We start from the raw sequence: 23222 nt of genomic DNA, 5'->3' as shown, positions 1-23222 counted from the left end.
TGAGTCTCCTCTTATTCAAAATACAACTGAAAACTGTTGTTTTGCCAATAATAATAACAGTAGCGGCAGTAATTATTTCTACTCCTGTGGAATCCTGATGCCGTTCAAAGAATAGATGTCTGTCACGAAGAGTTTGCAAACTTAGATCACAAACAGACCTGTTTAAACAGAAATACTTTTTTGGTCTCATTTGTGTTGCATATAAGAATGGAATACAATTTTGTATAGAAATTTACTTCATTGTGATGAGATGAATGAATACTTTCCAGAGGAATCACTTTCAAGGTAAGAGACAGATCGTGTGAGAAACCTGGAACTGGAAGAAATATTATGCAAAGTTTCAAATTTATTGAGTTAAGAATAAAGACATTCTTCATAAAAGTAATGAGCTTTGAATGACTCAGGATATGCAGCACTGTGTTGAGAATAAGACAAGAGATTCGGTCCCATCTCATTGTTCTCTGGAGTGGGGAAGTGAGGCAATGGGAAGATGCTGGGATCACAGGATGGCTGGTAATTTATTTTGTGTCCTTTTCTATAGCTACTTTGATATCCAGTATAAGCTGAAATGAATAACATTCATTTCTTGAGGAAAATACGGTGCATTTGAAAACTAGTGTTCAAATGAGCAATAATCCAGTCTGTCTTCCTTTGTGTTATCCAAAGCAGCAGTATCTTCAGCTTGAGATAAGGGTAGGAAGACTGCTTAATTTCAAAGGTTTTCACTTTTAACTTAGACTGGGAGATCTGAATACTTTAATGGGTTTAGATTTTTAATTTAATTTCAGGTTACTCATCATTTCACCTTTCAGCTGGGCTATCGAGATAATTCAATCATATTTCCCTTGACAAGCCGTCTGAATTACACTTATATTTCTCTGCAGATGTGAAATTCAGCAATCATAATAGAGACTGATGACACGCTCTCTTATTTTCCTTCCCTCTTTCTTCTTTAATTTTGAGTCTATTCTGGTCTTGCGCCATAATATAGACCTCTTCTAGCACAGGCACAGGGAAGATAAATCTTGTATGAAAATGTTTTGTGGCACTTTCACATAAAAATAATATCAAAAGGTTTGATGTAAGGCCAGAGAGTAGTTATAAGACAAGAAAAGGATCCAAAATGCACAAAATTTTGGGAGCTTTGGGGACAGTAGGCTCTAGTTTTGCCGAGAGTTCAGATAACCCCCTCATCTGTTTACGTATGTAACATCTGTTTATGTATTTTTCTGCTCTGCATAAAAATTCTTTTTCACAAAGAATCCTTCATTTTTGTAAGGGGTAGATACGTTTCTCCTTGCTATCCAGCACATAATCAGGCCTCAACCTGTAACTCAAATGTGTGAATACTGAGGAGGATTCTCTGATCTGATTCTTGATCCCAAATGGGGGATCAAGAAAGACACAAAAATAAGGTAGTAGTTTCTTAAATTCCTATTTTTCTGTTAGACTTTTTACAAATTAATTTTGTGTGTGAAAGTTCTTCTCTTGGAGGTACCTCAATGTAAATTCAAACATTTCACAAATTTCAGTGAAGGCATGATAAAATGAATGTCATGAATTTCATCACTTACTTAGAGAAGGCCTGCCTTTTTAATGACAGTCTTCCTTTTGAGATGGCTAAGTATGATATAATTTTTCCACATTCATTTCATTACCTCTGTTTTTATGCTAACTGTTAAAGTGAAAACAGAGATGGTGGCTCTGGAGTTAACCAATGCCATTCTACTAGGGTCCTCAGGTGTGCACAGTTACTGTAATTCCACAGAGACATTTCTGCCTTCTTTCCTACATATAAACACTACCAGCATTGTTGCCTAACTAAGAGGCAAATGGGCATCAAAACCACACAAAATACTTTTCCCTTGAGGCCTAGCTCATAATACCTGAGAAGTTTTTTCTCTTTTATTGTAGGCCATGCAAACTTGCTAAAAGCTCAGGATCTAAATCTTCCCTTCACATGATATGCTGTCATTCAGCTGGTATAATTTTGCAACATTATTCAGAGAGATGTGGCAATACATTTTGCCCAAAATATTCACAGGGAACATCTGTATTGTTTGTTATATATAAAACTGGCATTCATTATACTTGTCAGGTGTTCATACACAACCCTGGACATCAAAGAGCTATTATGTATAAGTTATTTTTGGTGCCTTACTGGAGACAGTCCCTTTTAACCAGAGACCACCACCAGGATCCTTCTTCTTCATAAAGGCAGCTTCTAGAGTAAGATATCTAAATGAGGATACGTTGGGGGGAAAAGAAAAAACAAGCCTGGAACAATTAAAAAACTCAAGAGAGAGCAAGTGCGAGAGTGTGTATACATTCACCTTGAAAAATTATTGAACCATAAAATATTAGCACAGTGTCAGACTATCACAGACTGATTAGTGATATTGCTAATGATTGCTGGTGTCTTTGTGTGTCTTTTTGTAAAGCATTATCAACATTAGCTGCCTTCGTCATATTGGATGTCTGTACCATGTTGCTTTGATTGAAGCACAGGTATTAACAAAAAAGTTGTATGAAAGGATACAATAAAATAGTAAGAACAACAGACTTACTTTGTTTTGTTTGATTGTTTTTAAAAAGCAATTCAGATAATGCAAAATGAGAGAACATTAGGTGGATGTGAAAGATGTTAAAGAACATTTATTTTTAAATCCATTTATACTCTTATTCAAAAATAAAGGTAGATTGCTATATTAAACACAGCTTCATGAAGTTAACAGAACTTAATAATCATAGCATTCTGGTTTGTAAGTTTTGTCAAAAGAGAGTTTTACAAGCTCTGTTTTACTATGCTACATTTTGCTTTAAGAGGGTGCATGCTTAAATTCTCCTTCTATAGAAGTGAGCCAAGTATTTTGCGCACTTCTTTTAGCCTTGGTTAACTTCCAACTCCTCCTAGGCTGTATTTTCCTAGGGTCAACATGGAAGATACATAAAAGGAGGATCAAATTTGGAAATCATAAAAAGAGAATCAAAATTGATGTAAACAAGAAAGGAATTGAACAAATAAGGTCAGAATGAAAAATTAAGTCACAGAAGTCACGGAAAAATTAAGCCACAGACCCTTCTGAGGTTAGAAGGGTCTTTGGAGGTCATCTAGTCCAACTCCCCTGATCAAGCAGGATCACCTAGTTTCCAATGATTATGTCCATATGGCTTTTGAATATCTCCAGAGAAGGAGACTCCACAACATCTCTGGGCATCCTGTTCCAGTGCTTTACTGTTACCCTCACAGTAAAGAAGATTTTTCTCTTGTTCAGTGGAACTTCCTATGTTTCACTTTGCGCCCGTTCCCCCTGGTCCTGTTGCTGGGTACCACTGAAAAGAGTCTGGCTCCATCCTCTTGACACCCTCCCTTCAGATGCTTATACGCATTGATTAGATCCCCCCCTCAGTCTTCTCTTCTCCAGGCTGAAGAGTCCCAGCAATTTCGGTCTTTCCTCATATGAGAGATGCTCCAGTCCCTTAGCAGCCCTACACTGGACTCACTCCAGTAGCTCCATGTCTCTCTTGTTTGGGGAGCCCAGAATTGGACACAGTGTTCAACACTTAATTTTACTGTTGTATTGAAAAGCTTTGTTGTGAAAATAAAATAAGAATACTCTGCCTTTATTACACTAGTAATAGACCTGCCTATTCTCACACTTTCTTATAGCCTAAGGTAATTTGTCTTTAGAGCAAAACAAAATCATTTATAGTTAGTGACATACCTGATCTGCAGTCTTACCTTTTATCACACAGTTCGCAAACTTGACACTGACATTCAACTAATAACTTTTCCTGGCAGATAAAGCCATAAATCTGGTCCATGAGATGTAATCAAAATCATATTGTATAATCTTATTTTGAACTTCATTTTAATATTTAGCATGGTTGTGTGCAGCTTTGACAGAAGTAAACTGTGATACATGGAGTTAATTTCAGTGGGCCAGATGGCCTCATAATAATGGTGGACAGTTAAAGTCAACAGGGCTGGGAAGGGCAGCTGAGGAAATGAAACTCTGCCATCTGTGTCTTTGTTTAAAGCTTGTGAAATCAGTTTTGGAGGACTTCAAGAAATCTTTGAGAATCTGGAGAGCAAAAAGGGTCAAAATCAAAGGACAAGGCATTGTAATGTGGCATAATCTTTGCAAAAAAAGCAGCAGTTTTCTGACTAGACACTAGCATAGGAATTATTACTATTTCAAGCACAGATCTGTCCTATTCAAACTAAACATGAATATTATCTTGCCACTTGTGACTCATTCAGTGCCTCAGCAGTTTTTATTTTATTCCGGCTTCTTATGCTATTTCTTTATACTTATCATCAGTTATGTGTCCTTTCTACTATTTATGTTGTTCTTGATGCAATCAAGTTAATTTTTGCTAGGTTTCTAATCTTTCCTCCATGTTAGGATAGTTTGCTGTTGTGTCTTTATCGCCTGCATTTCTTTTTTCCTTACCTCTTCTCAGATCCTCACATTTCCCTGGGCTATGAAGCTCAGTAGCTGAGCTATGAAGTCCATTCCCCTTATTTTGTTATTCACAATTTAAAGGAAGAGTGGAAGGCACATCATTTTTATGATCTCTTTCACTTAAATTAACTTCCACTTCAAGATTCTCAACCACTTTCTCCTGATGAATTTGAATTAAATCTGAAATAACTACTTCTTGTTTAATTTTCTCCACTTCATGAAAGAAAAAGGGGTCCCTAGCACATTCAAAGAATTGCACAGACCATCTAAGTCCTGCTTTATTTCTTCTTCTGACAAAGCCCCAGATAGTTATACTCCTATCTAACCACTAGGTCCTGCCATTTACATATTCCAGTTTCTGCCCCATAGATGTCTCAAATTGTTGCTATACTGTAAAAAAACCTCTTGATTAGAAAAGCTTCAGCTTAAACCCGTCACCATGCACACTTTTTTGCCCCATATTTGAACTGATCTTCAGCAAACCTTCCCATTACTTTTTCCTGGACTTCAGGACAAGTAAACATGCCCTTTACAAGCCATATCATCTGACTTTTTCCTGTGACTGTTCTAGAATATGCTATACAAATATTGTTCTATACAGAATATTGTGCTAACAATATTCTACTATTACTATTTTACCAGTATTACACAGCCACAGCTCTGTAATGTCGGTTATGTCACAATACTGTATTAAGACCATAAAGTCTAGAAGTTTATTTCTTACTGCAAAATTTGTGGAACTGTATCTCAAAAGTCTGATGAGTAGCTTCTGCATTCTCTCTTTTCTATTGCAATTTTTTTCTCCTCCCCTACCCTCTCCTCCCCTCTCCTCTCCTCCCATCACCTTGACTTTGATTATGCGTATTTTGTATCTATACTCTGATATAGGGGAGAAGGGTATTTTCTAAAGCCTGCAGTATCTTTCGACCTTTTAATACTAGTTCAAAGCTTCGCTTATGAAGAGTCACCTGCCAAGCTGATGAGAATGGTCTTCCTAGCAGTCATGCTGCAGAAGCCATCCTGCATCAGAGGAAGCCAAAGTCAATCTTCACATCATCAGTGCAGCCTGATGGTCCACCCAGTTGCAGTCCAGGCCTTTACTCCTAGTTGAGGGCATTGATAATAACAGCATCTTTGCTACTAGCTGCTTCAGCCTCACTCATATCATACATGGTAGTAACACTCATCCCAAGCAGACCCACAGAAAGTGCTAAGTATGAAGATACTTTGCTCTTTTTAGGCAATATCCAAGGATGTGTCTAAGTATGTGTAAAATTTTTTATTCAAGAAAGAAGATAATTCTTAGTAATGATTACTTCCACCACTATTTCAAGCTGCAGCTTGATATGGAAGGTATTACTTTATATCTTCAGGAAAATTAATGTCTTAAGCTAATTAAATGACTGCTTTTGTCATTGTCAAAATATTATATTTATACATGAGAATTATTTATTCAAATTACTGAAAATAATTACATTTAATTAATATAATTTGCCAATTAGATTCCTAGTGTATAATGCCTGTTTCAACATTAATAACAAAATTATTATACGAAAACTTATTGATGGAAAAATTTAATCTATTCAATTTTTTGTTAACATCTGTAGAGTAGACAAGACAGGGATCAAGGCATGCATAGCCTCTCATTTTTGCCAGTTTTTTGCTAATTAAAGAACAAAAAATGAGTGTCATTTTATTGCATTATTCCATTATGCCTAATATAATTATTGTTTCAGATTCCTTGTTGCAGCCTTGTTTTCACTTTCTTTGCATAGCTCACTTTCCAAAGCTTAATAGCACACTCAAGTATCAACTGAAAATACAAGAACTGTAAATATTCTTTAAGTACATAAGAGAGAATCCATAGGAAAATACAGTAGGCTCAATAAGGAGTAACTGGAAAGGAAATGAGATTTTTAGCAAAACTGAATGATTTCTTTACAGTGTTCAAACAAAACATTGAAAAATTAAGTACTGTAGAAGTCGTTACAATAGCTATTGTTATAACTAAAGGTTTTTTTAAAGAGAAAGTTATTAAACAACACAAGGAAATAAAATTGGAATCATTCAGATTCAGCAACATCACTCCAAAGGAGCTGAAAATATGGACTGAGAAGTCATACTTTAGTAGCCTTAGAAGCAACATTGCAGTACTTACAAAGCTCTTGGAAAAAGTAAATGATGGGAAAGACTTACAACGCTTTAATAATACAGTCTAATAAATACAGTCTTCCTAAATCTTCAGGGAAAAAAACAGAAAAAAGAAAAATCAATAGTGGATAAGAGAAAATTGGAGTATACAGTTTGTTTTGATTTTCAACTCTTTTAGTAAGACTTTTCAATCGCATTCAGCAAACTAGCCTTACCCAGAAAAACATGGAATCCTCTGCTAAATTCTGAAGGAAGAGTGTAAATCCTAGTAAGGTCAATAGAATTTCATTATAGAGAAATGCATTTTTCAACATTTTGCTGAAACATGTAAATAAAAGGAACAAATAAATAAAGGCAACAAGGGTATGAATTCTAAAGAGCATTTCCTGATTTAAAAAAGAATGAGAGTAAATAACTAAAAGTAAATACCATCTTGGTTAGAAAAAGTCTAATAGATGTGTCCTTCTGGCATCATTATGGGAACTGGATAAATTCAATGTATCTACTAATGATGTATAACAAAGTTTGAACAGTGAAATAGAGTTATGCTGACAAGGAAAAAAATGTCTTAGGTTAGTCAAGATTGAGCCAGACTGTGAGAAGCACTGAGAATGAAATGCAGCAAAATGGATGCAGAAAAACACTCAACAAAAGGAGAATTTTCATTGGAAGATATAATTGCTTTCCAGATAATTTGTAATATATTGCAGGATGCATCAAGCTTTCAGTATGACCTGTAATTACATATCTATTCTATAGAAAGTGTAGACTAGACATCACAAAACCTTTTCTTTGAAAAAAATCAAAGATGATATTGAGAGTCGATACTGCACATTCCCATCCCCCCTGCTCCTGTTATCTGCCCTGGTATTGTTATTTCAACCACTTTTGTTCTGTTGAAGTTATCAGACCTGATTACTTCTTATAACAACCTTTGTACCATGTAAATACTGCATTTTTCCATAAACTGATCGTACTTATTTTCTCATCTCAAGAGTTCATTATTTTTAAAAATCATTCCTACATAAGCAAGGTTATCAGGTATTACTTGACTATTTAATTTTTAACGTATGTACAAAAATTGTATAAAATTATAGTATGACTCTTTTACTGGGTCAGTAGACTTTTCTTTGAGAGCAGACAGATGTTTCAAATAACTACAATGTCACTGTTATTACTGCTGGAACTCGAGTCTTGTCTGGTCTCTATTTTTCTGAAGTCTCTTTCATCTTTAAACAGACCTGAAGCCAACTTATAATTTATTGTTCTATTCTTGATCTAAAGTACACAATTTTAAAATAAGTATGTAAAAATGCAATCCCCTTTTCTCCCAATGATAAAATATGGCAAATGAGCAGACATCTCAGTAAAAGTTTCACTTTTTTATTTGCAGGATATATTTCACATCTCAGCTTGTGCACATGTATAAAATACCTAGAACTGACCTAATATTTTTCTCTAAATACTGTTTTTTGATAAAACAACACAAACACCTGTTTCCCTCTCCTTTGTTTTTAAAGATCTTTCTGAGTTTTCTAGGCTTCCTACACCATTTACAATTATTATTGTATCCAGTTTGCTGTCCAGTACTTATTGAAATCAGTAAAAAAACTGACCTACTGTTGTGGCAAAATATATGTGTAGGTGTTGAGAAAGATAAAATTCTCTGTCAAAGTCTCATGTTAGCTTAGACATAAAGGTTATGAACTTTTTTTTTTCTAAATCAAAAAGAGCAGAGAAGAAAAGCGTCGTATTATTAAAATTACAAAACTGATGCCTCTTGAGATTTGACTTACTGGTAAGACAAACACAAACAGGTAAAATTGCAACATGTGCCATTATGTTAGGCTTAAAATTTGCTGATTATGGATGTTTGTTTTACCTCACAGCACAGGCTGATTTTTTATATGTCAGAAAGGACTAAGCAGAATGGTTCAGGTGACTCAGTATCAGTCAATGACAAGTTAGCATGGGATTTAGGGGAGAAACCTTATGCTCTCCTCCATCTAAGGTTTCCTGTGCATAATCAGCATATTTAGAACTTAAAAATGAAAGCCTCTATCCAAGTTATGTTTTTAAGGTTCAGTAATGACAAGATTCTCTATCACAAAGCCTGTACCCTGCCCAGATGTGTAAAGTTAGAATAGCTCTTGAAACTGTATTAAATTACTCTGAAGCTACTACTTCCACTACAGCACTCTACAAACTAGTTTTACCAGTAAATACATTGGTAAGGCCAGCTCAGATCTATATATGCCCAGAAGCTGTGCAGAGACTAGCTGCTTTTGCTTAATGAGTCTGATAATTTCTGTCCGAAGGAGAAGGGAAAGAGCATGGAAAACATTTGCTTCTCTTAATATCCTTGCAAAAAGGTCAACCACAGAGGAAATCTTTGTTCTCCTTCTATTCAGGCAATAATATTGTTTCTCTCAACATCATTGGAAAAACACATCTGTGCTAAATACCCTAAATAGGACTAAGTATGATAAAGGAAAAATATTCTCTGCAGTAAGACCTGATTGATATCAGTCTGTAGGACAGGAGCGGAGTAGGGGGCTCTATGTGTGTGTGTAAGAGGGTAGGAATGGATACTGCTATGTTGCTGTCCACAGGATCTTGCAGAAATTCTGAACAATGAAGAAGTCTGATTTTGAGGACTGTTTTCCTTTACCCATTCCACTCAATCTATCACAACTCTATTTTAAAGTATATAGTATAGAACTTCAAATATGCTTCAGACTGTTCTGTGCATGGACACAAATGTATCAGTCACTACTTTTCTCTTTGTGTATTAGTGCTTAGGTTTTGATGGTAATAGCTAAGGAGTCTTTGTACTTGTTGCCTTGTCTTTTTTCCTTTGTGTTTTACTTTTCTACTCTAATGGATATATATTCCTGAAAGGTTTTGTTCAAAATGCCTTCTACATCCCAAGTCTATTCTGTAACCTCATTATCTGTTCTTATTCAGTAACTTAAAACTTTTGATGACTTATTCAAATGCTTTTAAGTTGTAAATTCTACCAAAGACGTTTTACTATATTAGCCTTTCAGAAGTGTAAATGATTTCTATGTTAAGAACTGAAGGGATGAAAGGTGTAAAATGTTACACATCCAACTTCTCTCAGCCAGAGCTCTCTGTGCACTTTGACACAAAAAAAATCATCAAATCAGCATACAAGAAAAGGAGTATCTATATTTGCACACTACCCATTTCCCAGGTTTATGACATATTTAATGCACTGATGTGACATACAGCAGCCAAAAGGTTGGCATTCCCGCATTTTTGTAGCTTGCTGCTTTTTAGCAAGGAGATACCTGTCCAGTGTTTTCTCCTGGCTGTTCTCCTAACTCTAGAAACCTGTTTAGTTGCATTTAGGTCTTTCGTCATGATTGTTTCTGCAGTACAAGTAGTGTCACACTACTCTTTGGACCTGTCTTTTTCTGATGTACTATTTCTGGTTTTCTTTCAGTTTTACAGAATTCTACCCTAAAAGTCTGTTTAAGCTTGTCCAATATAGGCTACTATTTTTCTTTTGTTTTCATTTTTGTTCTTTTTTTCTTGTATTTGTGATTGAAGAAGAAATTCGGTATTTAATGGACAAATGCACATTGTGCTTTTGAACAGATCTCTTTCCTGTAAAAGGATTGAGAGCTTACCTTTGCTTTGTTGATTTTAAAGATTAAAATGATTTTTGTGGATCTGAAGCAAAATGTACATCAGTCTGCAAAAAAGATGAAGCAGGCTTTGATATTTTCTAGGTTGGTATAAAACGAGTGAGAAAGTGGTGGAGGAATGTATCTTTTGGCTGTGTTAACCAAAAAGTGCTTAATGTGTTCTGAGATTAAAAAGTAGTCTTTGTATCTTGGAATATAATCTTAAATTAACTGCATTTATGGTCTCATAATGTTATTTAACAGAGGATAGTTGTTTAGCAGCCTTAATCACATGTAATATTGCACAACTAGCAGCCTGTTCAGCAAAAACTTTGACCTTAGCTCTTCTCATAAAATACAAAGCAGCACCACAGTTTCCATTTCCTCTCATTGCATGAACTCACCCATCATTTGCAGAGACATTACAGAGACAAAGATGTCTAGTAGTCAAGGAATGAGTCTGATCCAGCACAATGAAATGATCCATCTAAGCTGAGTTAGGGAGACAGCGTATTATAGATGCCTGCACTGACAGTGGCTGTCGTTCTCCTGACATCCTCTGGAGCGAAACTTGACAAATCACTTTTCACTTCTGTTTTCACCATGCACACTTGCATTTTTTCTCTCAGTTATGACTGTAAGCTCCTTAAAGCACAGACTGTTTTTCTGTAACGTTTGTTTTGTGCTTAGCATTCAGATCTTGATCTTGGTCAGACTCTATGTCATACAAAAATACGAACAAGTTACTGCTGGATTTTATTGTGCACCTTACTAAAGTATTGATGTGCCTTTATTTGATGAAATTCCGATGAGGATTGAATGGTATACCTGGAAAAAACAGACCAGTCTATCAGGCTAAACCAAAAACAACTAACTAGTCCCTCCCCCTTCCAAGCAGGAAAATTGTAGAATCTGGAAAAAGTTCAATCTGGATTTAATTTTAGAATCTAACAAGGTGTGTCTTGGGCCTATCTTTTCTGAAACAATATTAGGAGGTGAAATTAAGTATCTTTCCTTTCTCTTCTTGGAAGAGAGACATGGTATCATAAATTCTCAATTTGGCTGTTAGGAGAAGGTTTCAGAAGTTTTTATTTCTGTCATTTTCTTTATAGCAAGTCTCTTTTTTATTGTAAAATAAAAATATATTCAAGCAAAATTGGAAAAAAAAACAGGCTGTGCGTGGCACATCTTACTAGAAAAGGCCATTTTAGGCAATTTTATTAGAATGATTATTTTTGTACACCTCTGTTTATAAAGCTAGGTACTTCTGGTACCATGAGCCAAGCTGTAAGTGAAGAGTTTTGATTTGTACTGTAAAACATGAAGACAGACAAAACGTTAGAAAGGCAAGAACTTCAAATCAGCAAGCTCTTAACAGGTCTTCTAGTACTAGCTGTCACGGCGTTGAAGAAAACTCCTCGGAACCTTCCAGGACTAGAGGTGAACCCCGAGCGGCTGCTCCTCAGCGAGGCGGCCCTGGAGCCCCGGCAGCCCCAGGCCCCGTGGAGACGGGCCGGCTGCTCGGCCAGCGCTGTCCCCTCGAGCTGGCCAGGGGAGAGGGCGGTCTGGTCCGGTCCGGTCCGGTCCGGTTCGGTACGAGCCGGGCGAGCCCGAACCAGGTGCCACCGCCACCAACGGACCGCGCGCGCCGGAGCGGTGCCGGAGCGGTGCCGGGGCGGTGCCGGTGCCGAGGGGCGGTGCCGGGGGCGGTGCGGGGCGCGGGGCGCTCCTTCGGTCTCGCCGCCCGCGGGGCTGCGGGGCCGGCGGTGCGGCCCGTGCGGTACGCGCCCACCCCGCTTTAAAACGTCCCTAAATAAAGCGTGAACAGGCAGCGCAAGCAAGGCCACGCCGGCCCGAGCGCGCGTTTCGGGAGCGCGGCAGCCGCCGGCCCGGCGGGCGCTGCGCCTTTAAGGGCTGCGAGGTGCCGCTCCGCCGCCTCCCCCCGCCGCTTGGAGTGGGCTCGGATGGGCGACGTCTGTGTCGAGCCGCAGCCAGCAGCGCAGGTGGCTCCCGCTGGGCGCAGGGGAAGGGGCGGGAAGGCGCTGGTGGGCACAGGAGTTGCTGGTGTGAAATCACCCCCGCTGCCCCCTGCCCCGCCCCGGGTGGGGGGTGGCCGTCTCCATCGCCCCCGCGCCGGGCCCGGCCGGGCCGAGCCTCCTCTCTCCGCCAGCGCTGCGGCCCGGGCGGAGGGACGGACCCAAACAGACCGAGGGGCGGGCGCGGCTGGACCGACCGCACCAGGGAGACTACAGCTGGCCTTTAAAAATGGCTGCTCGGCAGCTGTCAGCTGGGGCAGGGCGGCTGCCAGCCCTTCTTGTCCGCCCGTGCCCTAGCGTCCCCCTGAGGTGACTAGCGGAGGCGGGAGCGGCTCCGAGGCCGGGCCCGGCGCCGTTAGTGCGGGATGCGGTGGCGGCTCCGTGCCCGCCGCCCTCGCGTCCCATCTGCGCGGCGGGAGGACGGCGGCGGCGGCGCCCTCCCCCCCCCCCGCGCTCCGCCTCGCCGCTGCCTGCGCGTGTGCCGCGGGCAGAGCGACTACAAAGGAGGAGGGGGAGGCCGGGGCGGTGTGAGCGAGGGCTCCGTGTGAGCGTGAGCGCGGGGGGGCATCTCCTGCGAGGAGAAAACGCAAGGTCAAGAGGCAGTCCTCCTCCTCCTCCTCCATGGAAGAGGACGGGAGCAATGAGCCCTGAGGAGGAAGGAAGGGGAGAAGGGGCGGATGGCTGAGAGCTCCTAGTGCCGGGCTGCGCCTCGGGAGCGCCGAGGCGCGGAGGTTTGCCGGGGCCGGAGGGGTCGGGCGGGAGCGGAGAGGGAGGCACGAAGGAAGCGGGGGGTTTGAATCTCCCTGGCTGGATTATTTTCCTCCAGGAGAGCCGCCCGGCGCGGCAGCGGCGCTGCCCTGGGGGAGCGCGGGCGGCGCTGCCATCGCTGCCATCGCTGCCGGCGGCCGCGGCGCGGCGAGGATGGAGCTGGGCAGCGCCGTGCGGAGAGCGGGAGCTGCCCCTGCGCCCCTGGGCGTCTGGAGACCTTTCCCCTCTCCGTGCTGCTGCTGCTTCTCCGCGCTCCTGGACGTGAACAGCTGGCTGCTTTTCTACGGCTTCTTGTACCTGGCCCTCTACGCCCAGGTGTCCCAGTCAAAGTCCTGCGACAAAATCTCCTGCTTCTCGGGTCATTGTGTCAACTCCACTTGTGTCTGCGACCAAGGCTGGGTGGGAGACCAGTGCCAACACTGCCAGGGCAGGTTCAAGTAAGTTTCTAATTTTTACAATTCCTTTACTTATTTATTTTTTTCCCCCCTCTCTAGACCAGTGCTTGCCCTTTTTGTGTCATTGCTAACTGCGTGGCTTTTTTTTTTTTTTTTTTTTTTTTTGTGTGTGTGTCTGCTATGATTTTGTTCATCTATGATGCAAATACGTGACAGAAGTTGAGGATGAAATAGACCCCTTTGCCTCATGGTCCATCCTTCTAAAAATAGAGGATGTACTTGTCAGATGGAAAAATGTACCTGGTGACTTATCACTGCAAATAGGCTACCCCACTTGATGGGAGCTGAGAGGGAAGGAGCAATCGGCCTAAAGCTGTGTCACTGCTCTCCCTTCTGGAAGTGTCATGGAAATGACATGACTACTTCATGAGGTTGCCTCATGAGCAAAAATTATTAACAGATTTGAAAATCTTTTTCCTTCTGGAGATTAAATGTCTTTTTCTCATTCCAGTCTTCCTCCCTTTCTTGAAAGTGCCTTAACTAAGTGTGCATTAGTCATGCACATTCAGGACAGCATAAATGTATTTTTATACCATTATTGAAATGTGCGTCACCAATGATTAGGTTTGCAGGAGAAGAGACTGTGGTATAACTGTAAAACAGTAAGTTACAAAATATCTTTGCAAAGGAGTGAGCGGTTAGTAAAGATAGTTCTATCTTATTCTGAAAAGTGGATGTGATACCAAGTTGTTGATCGATGAGAAAGAAGCACACACTGACACTTGCTTTTCTCTTTGTAGTCTAAAAGAAGACTTGGTTTATAGGGCTGTCACTTCCCCTTCCTTTTTGTATGTGTGTTTCAGTCTTCAGCGTATAGATTGGTAGCAAAGAACACTGCTGTGGATAATGTTTTGCTATTATTTCACTCCATAACCTTGGATAGGACACTTCATTTCATTCCTTTGTAAAATAAACCTTAAAAGCAGGAACTATGTTTATGAAGTATGTTGATGTATACAGCTGAAAAGTGCATTAATATCTAGTTAATAACTATGTATTAGTGAGGCTCTGTTTTATAAAATGTAAATTTTGCTTCTGTAGATTATTTTAATAGGTTAAAAGTATCCATAATTGTCCATTTTAATTGTGCCTAAGTTTAGTTTTCTCTCTAAATATTAAAAATTATGTAAGTTATGTAGCTTAATTCTAACACTTCAATCTGAGGTCACTTATCTCTAACTAAGCAAAAAGCAAATAAAGTAATTTGTTAGCTTTGGTAGTTAAGGAGTAGTTAGCAGTCAGATATGTTAGCCAAATTAATCTACATGTAGTAGAGAAAAAAGCAGTTCTCTGGTAGCTTCATATTTGGTGGATTACTCTTATCAATGAGACTACAATTGAGACATAAATGCAGTATAAGGCAAACATAATACATGGCCATATTAAGACCTGCATGCGAACTTGAAAATGAGATTTTGAAGTGGATCATCTGTTGCCAGTGTGTATTGAGGATTTGGGGTCTGTTGCTGGTCTGTGCTCTGGAACAGTGGGCTGATTGCCATAAAGATTGTGCCATAAAGAGAGGATGCCTAGGTGAATCTTCTTTGTGCATAATAATGGTGTGCAGGAGACATGACTGCACAGCTAGTATTCCCTAGTTTTAAAGGGATTATTTGTATCCTTTACTTTAACACCAGTCACAACAGTCTCTAATAGCGCAAGGGCTCAGGCAAGTCTTATTCTCTTAAATTTCAAAGCTTTTTCTAAGCTTTTTCTGAATTAGTATATTCTCTGAAGAACAGAGCTAGATGACACTGAGAACTAGAGCTAATGGCTCAGAGATGACTTTAGGCAGCCCTTAGAAGAATTTCCATTATTATTTCTTGTTTAAATATTTTTGCTTATTATTTACATTGGTTGTATTTGTGAGGTTAACTTAATGAGAGAAGGCACGGTGGTTGAATTTTCTCTGCTCACTTCTGGTAGAATGCTAATAATCCATCTCCACCTAGAGGAAGTTTGGTCTTAGTGTTGAAAAGACACCTTTTCTGAGCCAAGCTAATGCAGTGTTTAATTGATGTGCCGTTAGGAACTTTGCTGGAAACAAAATAGATTTCTCATTAACCTCTCTGCATTTTTTTCATGATTATCTTTGATAATGATAATATGTTTGCGTTATGATTTTTGTCACAGAAGTAAGCTTTATCCATTATTTTTGGAGACTTATTTCCTACCTCCCTTCCTTCTCCCCCTCCCCCCACATTTTCATAGTTATATTTTTGATAGGTCACCTTAAATTTTTATTCTATGGAGCAAAATATACTCTAGAATAAAAATAACCATTCTAAGACCAAAAGCTTTACCAGTCTTGTGAGTTGGGAATAGTATTAAATATGCTAACGTGTTAGAGCACAAGCAGCAAATTAGAATCACTGTATTCTGAATCTTGAAAATTCGGGTGTGCGTCAAATGGGTGATCAGTCAAGTCCTTGTATTTACAGAAAAGTTGGAAAATGAATATTGAACTACCCTAGATGCCAGATGACTTAAGAGCTTTTTGACTTCAGCAGAGTATTAGTAGCCTGACTTACTGCAATTACTCCAGTTGTCTATGAAGCATGATTATCTACTTCCTACACCAGTAGCCACAGTTAGATTTTTACAGCAATGGTATTTGTGTTAGTCCAGTTAGGTTGGATGTGTATGATCTTGTGAGCAGTTGCTTCAATCAGTAAGAATTATTATGGAGAACACTTCAGAAGAGCAGAAAGGTTGATAAATATGTTAGGCTATTATAAGCCAATTGAGAATTAATTTGTAGGTTAAGTGTGATATATATGAATTTTAATAAGTTAATAGAACTTTGTATTTTATTTCAAACACATTGTTTCACAGTTTTGGCAATTCGAAGTGCTGATATATGTCCATATTGTTGTGCAAAGTTAAACCGAACTTTCAATGACCTATATTTGACCTAGTAGTGTAAAGCCTGTTTTCTGTCACTAAATTATTTAGTTAAATATTTTTCTCTCTTCTGAGAATGAATGACTTGCATTAAAAGAATGTTAGAAGCATTATCATAAAATAAGTCATCTAGCTAGGGGAAACTTGGGACTGTTAATTCTTCTGTGAGAGATGTGCAGTATTTTTGGTTTTGTTTTTATTTATTTTCTAAACTAAGAAATAACAACATAGCAGAGACACATCAAAAATGATTAATCAATCTTAGTAAGCAGGTATCAAAATAATTCACAATTTTGTGTAATCTTGCCTTTTTATGGTAGGAGAACTGCTGAGTGAGTAAGACTACTTTTCAAGGGTTGCTCTGGAATGGATGAAAGATGGATGGGGAGAAATAAGTAAAAAGATACTTAAGCACTTTTTTTTTTGCTTATTCATTAACTTTTATATTCACTCCTTATCAGGTGGGAAGTATGTAAATAGCACATTATATAAATGGTATAGTTGTGTTACTCTTACTGTGTTGCATGCACATCCTTGTCTTTTTGCAGAATGTTCTAGGCCTCATCTCTGTCTGGTGGTAAATCAGATTATTCTTCTGAATGGATACCTGATTCTAATTCTGATTTATTTTCAATTTTTTAACACTTCTTAAATTTTACTCTGGCAAAATGCAAAATACTTATATCAAAATAAAAGGGAAATCCAGTTACTAAAAGAGGGAATGAGAATGCAGTCTGTCTGCTTCCTGGAGATATGGTAGAGTATGAAAGTCAAAGGGAAAGCAGGTTGTGTTTTTATAGCAGGGAGCTTCAAATGACACAGTTCCCAAGATGAGAAGAGATAAAAAATACGAGCATAAAAACAGTGTTCAGTTTTATTTTCACTAGGTCACTACACTTCACTCTGATTAATTTTTATTTTAGCAGCAATGTTCTTCAGAAGTTTCTGTGATTAAACATGTCTGTCCCAAAACAGTAAAATCTTATTTTATTGCTTGCACTTTATCTAATCATTATACATACAAAAATCTTCTCACTAACATATATTTTTTTTGTAATGAAAAATCTGAACATGTTCTGATGATTATGTAGAAGTGGTTGTTAGGCTTAGATATTTCTGAACTTTGAGCATGCAAAAACCTGCTGGTAGAAAACTAGCAGTCCCATTATATAAGCAAATCCAATTTAGGGCTCTTTGGTTTAAAAGAAAAAAACAAAAAAACAAAACAAAAAAAGAAAAAAGAATAAAACTCTCAACGTAAAAATCAAGTATGTTAATTCCAAACCAGTGTTTACTAGCCACTTAGTAAATGAGATCACCTCCAAGTCTCAGGTCTACCAGGACGGCAGTACTATGTTCTATGATACCTGCTAGTTGAGATTCTCAACGTTAAGCATCTAAAGAACTCACAGTAATGGTTTACATAGTGTGGTCCACCTAAGCTAATGTGTCATACTCACCTTCTGATTTTCTGTTGCTGTATTTTCTCTTGCACTTTATTTAGTGACATCCAATTTTTCTGGTGTAGTGCTTACTCTGCGAAGTCTAAGCAAGAGAATTTTATTTTGTTGCTGGACACTGACTAATGCTTTAGTCTGATGGTTTTGTTTGGAGATTGCATTTCTCAAACTTGTTGAACTTCCCATCCGACCTCAATGCCTTCTCATGGTCTGCTGAAATGGCAGGACTTTGTCCCTCCAGGGCAGAAGATTGAGAATCTGTGTTCCTTACAGGCCAGGAGTGTTTACACTTAGCTCTTCTTGGCGAAGATGAATTGCTGTCGATTTAAGGGTAGCTGAACTCTGTTGTGAATTGCCTTTCTCTCCCTTTTCACCTTCCAACAGAGAATCTTTCTGTGAAGTCAGTCTTTCACTTTCATCCACAAAGGGCTTGGCTGCTGTTTAAGAATGACTGTTAGAAAAGTGCAAACTTCTCTAAAGTAGAATTATTTTCTTGTCTTTGAAAACTGCTGAGTACTGATCAAAGTTTCTGTAAATTCTCTTTAGTGATTTGGTGAGTAAAACCCAGAAGCTTAACTGGATTTCAGCTTTGGGAGTCCTCGGTATTGGAGGATTTGCAAGCAGGCCAAATAGCTTGCAATGAACTGTAGCAACAGTAAGTTGTAGAATGGCAGAGAGAGAACAGCGGATGTTTGGTTACCAAGCCAGGTCAGGAAACCCTGGGATGTGATAGGAGTCAAAACCTAGTGGCTATAGGTACAAGCATTTCATATCAAATAAGCTTTAGCATTTCTAATTAAGCTTTATTAAATTGTAATGAAATATTCTGTGCAGCATGTGTTTTTTCTGACCCTGTTACAGTGAATTTGTGTGAAACAAAGTGATGGCAACTGCTTTGTAGGGCAAGAGATGGTAAGGAAAACACTTTTACTGTATGAACAGTCCCCTCTTCAGTAAGTTTTATCTACAGCTGTAACACTTGAGCTGAAAACTTTGTCATAACTCTCCTTTGCCAAGGGACAGTCTTTCATGTTTTGGAAGCTTGTTCGAGGTATTGGAAGGTATACTAGGTAGAGCTGAAATTATTTACTTCAATAAAAATAAGATGACCTTTGCATGTTGAGCCCTGGGTATAAATTAGTGAAAAATCTGAGGATGCTCGTAGCTGGCTACTATGATTAGCAGTGCTTTTAGCACTACTGCACACTTTCTCTCCCCTGCTTTATAGGCATGGGGTGACATTGTATTATGCAAAAATTCTAGTGGTAGTATGATAGCAGCCACTTCTGCTCAGAGAATAAATATTCTTGTTAAACACCTCCACAAACCCTGTTTTAATAGAAGGAGTAATAGTAGATCTTAAGTTCTGGATAAAATCACTGATCTTGTGTATGGGATTTTTGTCCTGAAGATATCTTATTTTTTTACTCTCTATAGCACTTTTTTTGCAAATAACTGGTTGTATAGTGCTTTGTGTTTCCATGTAAAACTTTTTTCTGTTACTCCCTTTTTCATATTGAAAAACGGTCAGTGTTTAGCAGTGCTACTTACTTTTGCATTTTACCAGTGGATCCCTTAACATAATCTCCAAATAGTCCAGTGCTGATTTTGCAAAAGATCCTGATATTGGGAGGGACAGAAGTAGGATTAGCATAGTTCCATCACTTTCATGAATGTTGGGCCAAAATGATAATACAGCTTAGTGCTTTCTTACATAATGTCTTCTCAGGCTTACTCTTACTCTGTGGGCTCTGGAGTGGCTGAGGAGTGCAGTTCCTGATTGTGAGGTTTCAAGGGAATTCTTTTGTTGGAAAGCCAGGTAGTAAGGGATGTGTTTTGATACAGAAATGTGCTGTATTTATTGGAGATGGCCATTCATTGTGGGCATCCCCAGAACACTCTTCTCTGACGCTGTGGTATTACAAAACCTGTATGAACTGATCCTGGCTGTTCTCTTTAATTCCCTTTTTAGTATGTATGAGAGAGGTCTATTCCTGAAATAATTGTTTGCCTTTTTATGATAGGAAGATGCTAAGAGAGCAGCAGTCCACCTTGGAAACATGAGCAGTTGTGAGTAGCTCTCTTTGATTACATTTGGAATTTAATTTGGGGATTTTTTTATTTTATTTTTTTCCTTACTGAAAATGCGTTGTAAGTAGATGTGTAAATCACAGCTAAAAGGCAGAGGAAAACGGAATATTTTAAGCTATTTCTTACCGCACCAGAACTAGGGTGTACTTAAGTGAAAGGACTATCTGCTAAGCTTAAAATAACAGTGGAAAGTGGAGAGGTTTTCCTTTTTCTTGTTTTCCACAATACTTAAATTAAATTTTAGAGCTCATTGCCACTGGATGTCAAAAGAAGTATAAAGGGACTGGATAAACTCATTGGGATTAAGCCTATGTTCATCATTGTTATGGCTCAGTACTGAAGTTGGTGATTTTTAGAAGTTAGGAGGACCACTATACTTGTCTTTTTAATCTTTTAATTTCACTGTGAATGGAACTTTGCATATATGATGTTGAATTTACCGTTTCTGTTCATGGGTGTAAACATACAAATGAATACACGCATTGTAAAATATGCCCTGTCTGAGATGATATTGCAGTTGATTCTAGCATGTTTCTATTAACAGTGGAAACGTAATGTAGTATTATTTTGTTTTACAAATCTGTAACAGCTTTCATTCTGCTTATCTGTAAATACATTATATGACCTTACATACATTCCTTCCTTGTGGGACAGATTGTTTGTTCTGGTTTAGAAACTACTTTGGTGACTAATTATTTCAGATGCTTTGGTTTCTCCTTTAATAGTTCCTGGTTTTCTCTGATAATATAATTGGCTGTATTATTCTTTGTATAGGCTGTTTATCTCTGGTCAGTAGGTTGTTTTGCTTTAGAGTATTTATAAAGAGTTCAACAATCTAATGAAGCTTTAATTGTATTACATTAATGTCAGTAAAATACTGTTTTTATGTCTGTTCTTGCTAAGTGAACTTTACTAATCCTGCCTTGGTTTCTGTGCTTGAAAAGATATCTAACCTATTCTGTGGTATCCGAATAAGCTGCTATGTTTTCACTGATTGAGAAACACGTGTATCTTTGTTCAGTCAGATGTTGTGCTTGGGGACAAACAATGGAGCCGTACTGACTCTAAAGGAAAGTATTGGAATAGCTTTGCCAGCTCTCTTGGATTCTAATTGCTAACCAGCATCTGAACAGTGTTTATCAATCATAGCAAGCAAGTACAGTAGACAAGTTTTATTGAAAAAATGTCTCCCCCTTTTTTTTCTTGTCAACATCTGTTTAACATTGTGCTTTTTTTTTTTTTTTTTTTTTTTTTTTTTAAAAAAAAAGCTTGATTTATTAGGGAAATGAGGCTTTAAAAACTGCTGCCTGGGTGTCTGCCACTCTGTTTCTTCTGCTAGCAAGTACCTTTTAACTTGTTTGTCAGTTACAGTTCTCATGAAAATGAGTCTGGGTGGAAGAGAGAGGGAAAAGCTGCCCATGAAATTGATTGTTACTAGACCCCAGAGAATTTGGAGGAGAGAAACAGGATGGCCTAACTATAGGTAAAGCTGCAGTCAATTTCCATGTTTTCAGATGTTAATCAGCCTTGAGATGCAGCACTACAGGAAAGCCTGTTTCCTTATCATTGTGTTTCATCAGAAAAAGACTTAAGGAAAAAAAAGTTTCCTTCAGGTTGGTTCAAGAAACTACACCTTTCCCTAGCTCTCTTTTGTACACTGGTTTGGTGTGTGCAAAAGCGTTAAAGCGTTAAAGGAAAAACTGTGAATGAAACTGCTATTTTCTTTTTCTTTTTTTTTTTTTCTCCTTTGAGTAACTGAATGACAGGAAATGTACAATCTTTTAAAATATTTTTCCTAGAAATTAGGTGATGTGTTCTCGGTTATCTTTGCTGTTTTTGATAACTTGCAAATAAGGACCAGTTCTTGTATGTAATGATACAAACTGCACAAGATGAGAGAACACCTTTGAGTGATTCTAGCTTCGGTTTATCTGCTTTGTTGATTTGCTCTTACTTTCTTCACAGCAATTTGATATCAGCAATCAATCTGTTTGTTAAGCCTTGTCTTCAGATATTTCCTATCGCATTTCTAAATTCTCTTGCATGTTCTGCTTTCTGCTTCAAGGACCAAATTATTTCCATATGAGAAACCTTAACAATTAGATATTAAAGGTCTCTCAAACTTTATTCCAGATAGAGTCCTTATTTTAGTCTTAAATTCTGAATTCTGCTGTCTGCTAAGGGTAACACATGCAAAGTGTCATTAAAATGCAGGCTGTAAACAATGTAAAATAATGATGTTGTATAAGAAATGATCTCTAGAAAAAAAAATTACACTTTCACAGTTAGCTGCAGCCAGCTGAAGTTCTTGCTGCTGTGAAAGGGGTAGCTTTATCTTTCCTACAGCTCTTTGGCTGCATGTTCTTTCTGATTCTTACATAAGCATGAACATTTCTGCTGCAAATTGAAAAGTGTCCTGAACAACACCCTCTCCAGCTTTCAAACTGACTGTTTCTTAGCCAGATCAGTTCCCTGAGGTTACTTTACTGTACTGGGCTATTGCAGGCCCAAAGGAGGTAGCAGGAATGAGCAGGTTTACACCTGCTCATGGAAGAAGGAAATTCCCCCTTTTAAAAATAGTACAGATGTGGCTTAACCATATTGTGAAACAACACTTTGAACTTCAATAACCTGTTTAAACAATTTGTTTAACCAATGCCACTCTCCTATGAAGATTAATAATTTAACGGTTTAATGGTTGCTACTTCTAATACAAAGGGTGTGATCCCAAGCAAGGCTGTCAGTTGCAAAGCTGCCTTTGTTATCAATATGTTATCAATCAAAGTGTGTCTAATGCAAGACCCTTGTGTATGTAATTACTCCTAATGACATCAGTGGAATTGTATGCAAGATATTTTTTTTTAATACCTGTGAATTGCATTTTTATAAGCTAGCATGTGAATATTGATATAATTAAACTAGTGGAAACATCAGTGATTATGGTATTATTTTTGTTCAAATATGTTTTTTTTTCTCTTGCTTTGTTTCAAATTGATTTGGTGGTGGTGCTGTGAAAAAAAATTTCTTAGAATGTGACTTACTGTCTTTGTGTTTGTTCAGATTTTAAAATGCAGTGGTAGTCTGTATGATAACAGGGGTTTAAAGTTTGTAAGAAATACATTTTTATAATAATATTGTTTTTAAAATGTAGAAGTATAAGCCATATGAGCCTCCTTACAAAATAAACAGAATTTGCAGTGGAAAAAGTGTTTTCTGAAAGGAAAGCAGTTCTCTT

At 38.3% G+C, this 23222-nt stretch overlaps 1 protein-coding gene across 10 annotated transcripts in view; it reads left to right on the top strand.

The window, feature by feature from the left end:
• Positions 1-12824: 12824 nt before the first annotated feature.
• Positions 12825-23222, top strand: part of ATRNL1 (attractin like 1) — a 510466-nt gene continuing 500068 nt past the window's right edge. For all 10 annotated transcript variants that reach the window (XM_062580018.1, XM_062580017.1, XM_062580020.1 and 7 more), the window contains exons 1-2: positions 12825-13040; positions 13136-13514. In XM_062580018.1, coding sequence (XP_062436002.1) covers positions 13231-13514 — 284 coding nt within the window. In that variant the 5' untranslated portion in view covers positions 12825-13040; positions 13136-13230. The remainder of the gene's footprint in view (positions 13041-13135; positions 13515-23222) is intronic.

Source organism: Rhea pennata, chromosome 7 (genome assembly GCF_028389875.1).
Source record: "Rhea pennata isolate bPtePen1 chromosome 7, bPtePen1.pri, whole genome shotgun sequence".
Lineage (NCBI taxonomy): Eukaryota > Metazoa > Chordata > Aves > Rheiformes > Rheidae > Rhea > Rhea pennata.
The sequence above is the reverse complement of the archived record's forward strand: the minus strand, read 5'-3'. Positions and strand labels throughout refer to the sequence as shown.